The sequence below is a fragment of the Dysidea avara genome, chromosome 4 (genome assembly GCF_963678975.1).
Source record: "Dysidea avara chromosome 4, odDysAvar1.4, whole genome shotgun sequence".
NCBI lineage: Eukaryota > Metazoa > Porifera > Demospongiae > Dictyoceratida > Dysideidae > Dysidea > Dysidea avara.
This window is the reverse complement of record NC_089275.1, coordinates 18,775,467-18,779,536: the sequence shown is the minus strand read 5'-3', so window position 1 is coordinate 18,779,536 and position 4,070 is coordinate 18,775,467. Positions and strand designations below refer to the sequence as shown.

Here is a 4,070-nt window from a genome sequence, read left to right as displayed (position 1 = left end):
TATAGCTAAGTTGTTCAAATGATCATGATACACAATGAAATTTAACTTCTATTTTCACATCAGAAATTCTTCATTCAAATGTAAAGTCTTAGCCCACTAGCTATGTGTTTCCAGCCTTCTATTCAGTAACCTTGAGAAAAGTAACTGTCAAAGTTTTGAGTCATTGAGTGCTCCAGACTACTGTTTTTTAGTGATCATCTGGGAATGTTTAAACTATAAGGGTTTCTACTTGCCAATCTAATTTTAGTTATGGAAAAGTTTAAGTTTAAGCTCACCGAATGTTGCCGGCTTTCCATACCCCTGTAGTGTTCAGTGATAAGGAATTAGACTAATCATTAGAGGACTACATTTGAATTATAAAGTTAAAGCTATGGCCCATCTGCATGGACTAGTAGTTAATGCTACTGAAATTACTTTGGTTACAGAAGCTTTAGTAACAGTTATAATCTGAACAGCTATATAATCAAGGACAAAACTAGCTATAGTTAGAAACATTTTATTAGTGTGGCATATATACCTAATATATACCTAATATTAGAGTTAAGAGTAGTGTGACTGCTCTATTGGAATCCCTGAATGCTCTATTAGAGTATATCGATCTTTTGCAGTAAAAAATAAGTGTCTTGCTGGGTCACGTGCACTTAAGCACCTGTAATATTAATAATAGTCCTCATAAACTAGGGTTTCAGGTTTACCATGCGGGCGGGTGACCAGAAACTAAGGTTTGACTTGGTGTGGCCTTAGTTACAGTTATTGCTGCAGCTGCATGCAAGCAACTTAACAATAGAAACATGGCGACTAACTGGGAAAAGGTTAAAGAAGAGCTGACTTGTGCAATTTGTCAAGATCTCCTGAATGACCCCAAGATACTCCCTTGTCTTCATTCGTTTTGTACTGGCTGCCTTAAAGAATGGTTGGGACGATTGCCCTACTTGGAGGCTTCGAAACGTGAGCTTGAGTGTCCACTATGCAGAGGAAAGGTTCCGCTATCTACTCCACGTGCTGTAGAAGAGTTACCATCGCATTTTTCAGTTGTTCGTCTGGTGGAGATCGTGCGTCTACAAGAACAAGCAAAGAGTAAGAAGGTCACGCCCATCTGTCAGAGTTGTGAAGATGGAGAAGTGGCAACGTCGTCGTGCAGCGAGTGTGCTATATTCTTGTGTGATTTTTGTGAAAAGGCACATCGAAAAATGAAAACCTTTAGCGGACACAAAATCCGCTCACTGGATGAGCTGAAAAAAGGCAGTGCTACTGATATTCCATCCATCTTACCAGAGAAGGTTGAGATGTGTCCCATCCACCCTACCAAACCACTAGAGTTGTACTGCAGGTGTGAAGATGTGTTGATCTGTCGAGACTGCATCATAAAGAAACACAAGGACCATGACTATGATGTGATCTCTGATGTTGTTGATGGTGAGAAGAAGATACTAAAGGAAGCTCTTCCTGGTATCCAGCAACTAATAGATGAAGTAGAAGGAGCCATCAATGGAGTAAAGAGTAAAAGACAAGATGTGAAGAACAGGAAAGAAGAAAATTTTCACAGGTTGGATGATACCTTTCATACCCTGCATGCTGTCCTAGATGAACGAAAGAGACAGTTACAACAACAGATCACACAGGATACAGAGGGAAAGGATAAAAGCTTAACAGTACAGGAAGATGAACTGTGTTTCTTGTTAAGCCAGTTGAAGAGCTGTTGGAGTTTCATTGATGACAAACTACAACGAGGTATTAGCAAAGATGTGTTGGCCATGAAGAAATCAATGTTGGAGCGAAGAGATAAACTGAAAGAAATGAAGAGCAACACAAATCTAAATCCAACAGTTTGTGAGCAAGAGAAGATACAATTTTATGGCAGTCATCAAGTGAAGAAAAGGTTATCTTGTTTAGGAATGTTTACACCTATTGATATACAAAAGTGCACCGTAAGTGACATGAAATGCTTGTTTCCTTTTAAGAAGAATTGTATGACCACCTTTTCTGCTAAAGTTAATGACTCACATGGTCAAGGGGTACCAAATGTTGCAAATTGTATGGAGGTTGAAGTTCACTACTGTGGTAAACCTCACCTTACTGAACTAGCTACAATCAAAGATACTGGACGTGGTCACTATGAAGTCTCGTATACCCCCAGGGTTGGTGGTGTCCACACCTTGTCTGTACTAGTGGCAGGAAAACCAATCCCAGGAAGTCCATTTAAGTAAGTTAATGTACAAATCTGTGACCTCACGTATTGGCACATTTTTAATACTTTTAACCAGGTGCTTGCCTACAGCCAGTCGCAGGCAAGCTATGAGTGTTCCTACTTTCCTAATAAAGTGTGTGTGTGTGTGTACTTATCTATGCATATCTGTGCATGTACCCATGTTTGTCCGTATACACAGACTTGAGCAAACCATTACGTGGTGATAGGCTAATGAAGCCTGCTTTAGCCTCCACATAGGTACAGTATGCTTTGCTCTGAGGTGGTTTCTTTCTGCTGGTGTGAAATTTGGGTACAGCAACTCTACACAGTCTTTGTCAATAACCTTCTTATTGTGCTTGACAAGTGCTTAATTGCCTCTTAGGGCTTCAGAAATAGTGTAGATATCCATTTTTGATACCATCTCCATAGGTGTAGCAACCCAGAGGGGTAGGGGGGCTGGAGCCCCCTTACGATTTGTTGATTGTAAACTCAAAAAAGATCGAGGTACTCTAATAGAGCAGTCAGTTACTCTAATAAAGCAGTCACAATGTTCAGAAAAACAATGTAGCAAACTGTGAAGTTACAATTCACTTGTGAATAAGGATTTTATGTGCTTTATCAGTGATACAATTGATATTATTTAGTGGAGGGCAGCCATTCTTAGCAGGTGTCAACCTTTTTTTTTTTTTTTCTCTTCAACACCAAACTAGAGCCCCCCTATCTAAAAAATATCTTGCTATGCCTATGATCTCAACCCTTGCAAAAATAGACTTTAAATGTATCACGAAACTGTTGAATTCATCTTTATACTTCTGGAGTGATAATCAACTGTTATTAGATAGGTAGAATTCCTAAGCTCAAAGAGTTTTACAACAATATTTTCCCAACGATGACTGGGCAATGGTACATCAATCAGAGGCTCTCTGTTATAGTTGTTGTTTTCTAACAGACAAGACATGATTGCACAAATTCTCAATTTCCCTAAGAAGGTGAGACATGCATCCTACAGTGTTGGATACTCTGGTGACCATGGTGGTTTTCTTTGAGTCAGGTGAAATTCCATGTTTGTCTATCTCATTACCTAAAAAGGTTATGTAAGAATGGTAAAAGCAGGGTAGTATGGAAAACCCAGAACGCTGGAACAACCCGGATCAGCCGGAACAGTGTTATTTTTGCGATTGGAATCACGTGTAAGCACTAGCATGCCAGATTATAAAGACTCCACAGTGGAATGAACGAAATTTGTTTGCTAATATGTTCTACAACATTGCTATTATTCTTACTTGTAACAAATCTGTAGGGTACAACATAAATTAACATGAGAGTGATCGTTAATTGGAATACGCATTAAATCTTTTATCTGAAAACCATCCTTCTCAGCCAAAATTTCATCTAAGCATTCCTAACTACACAATCGCTACAATCCCAAGAAATAATTTGCTACACTTAACACAAGCCAGCTAGCCTACTGGTGGTCAGTGACCTAATTTATTAGAGGCATTCTTCAGTACAAAAATGGATTGTAGCGACTTAGCACAGTACTAGCTAGAAGTTGCATTATCTTTGAAATCATTTGGTTATTAGTTAAGAGTATGGAGTGTAGTTGAGATAGCTGGATTGGTTTAGGATGCACGGTTACGTGCACTGATCCTAATTAACGCTCGCTTTTCTGTTGATTTATCTTAGATCCTGCAGATTTGTTTCAAGTAAGGATTATATAAATGCTATAGAACATATTAACAGACAAATTCTTCTTTTAATATTAATAATCTTGCATGCTAGTGCTTGCACGTGACTCCAATCGCAAAAATAATGCTGATCCGGGTTCCGGCGTTCCGAGTTTTCCATACTCCCGTAAAAGCAGTATTTGTTTAAAGTACTA

The 4,070-nt window shown here is 38.8% G+C and overlaps 1 protein-coding gene across 1 annotated transcript in view; it reads left to right on the top strand.

Annotated features, from left to right (window-relative positions):
- Window positions 1-734: 734 nt before the first annotated feature.
- LOC136253633 (E3 ubiquitin-protein ligase TRIM71-like) overlaps window positions 735-4,070 on the top strand; it is a 12,811-nt gene continuing 9,475 nt past the window's right edge. Inside the window, exon 1 of the mRNA XM_066046297.1 lies at window positions 735-2,203. Coding sequence (XP_065902369.1) covers window positions 792-2,203 — 1,412 coding nt within the window. The 5' untranslated portion in view covers window positions 735-791. The remainder of the gene's footprint in view (window positions 2,204-4,070) is intronic.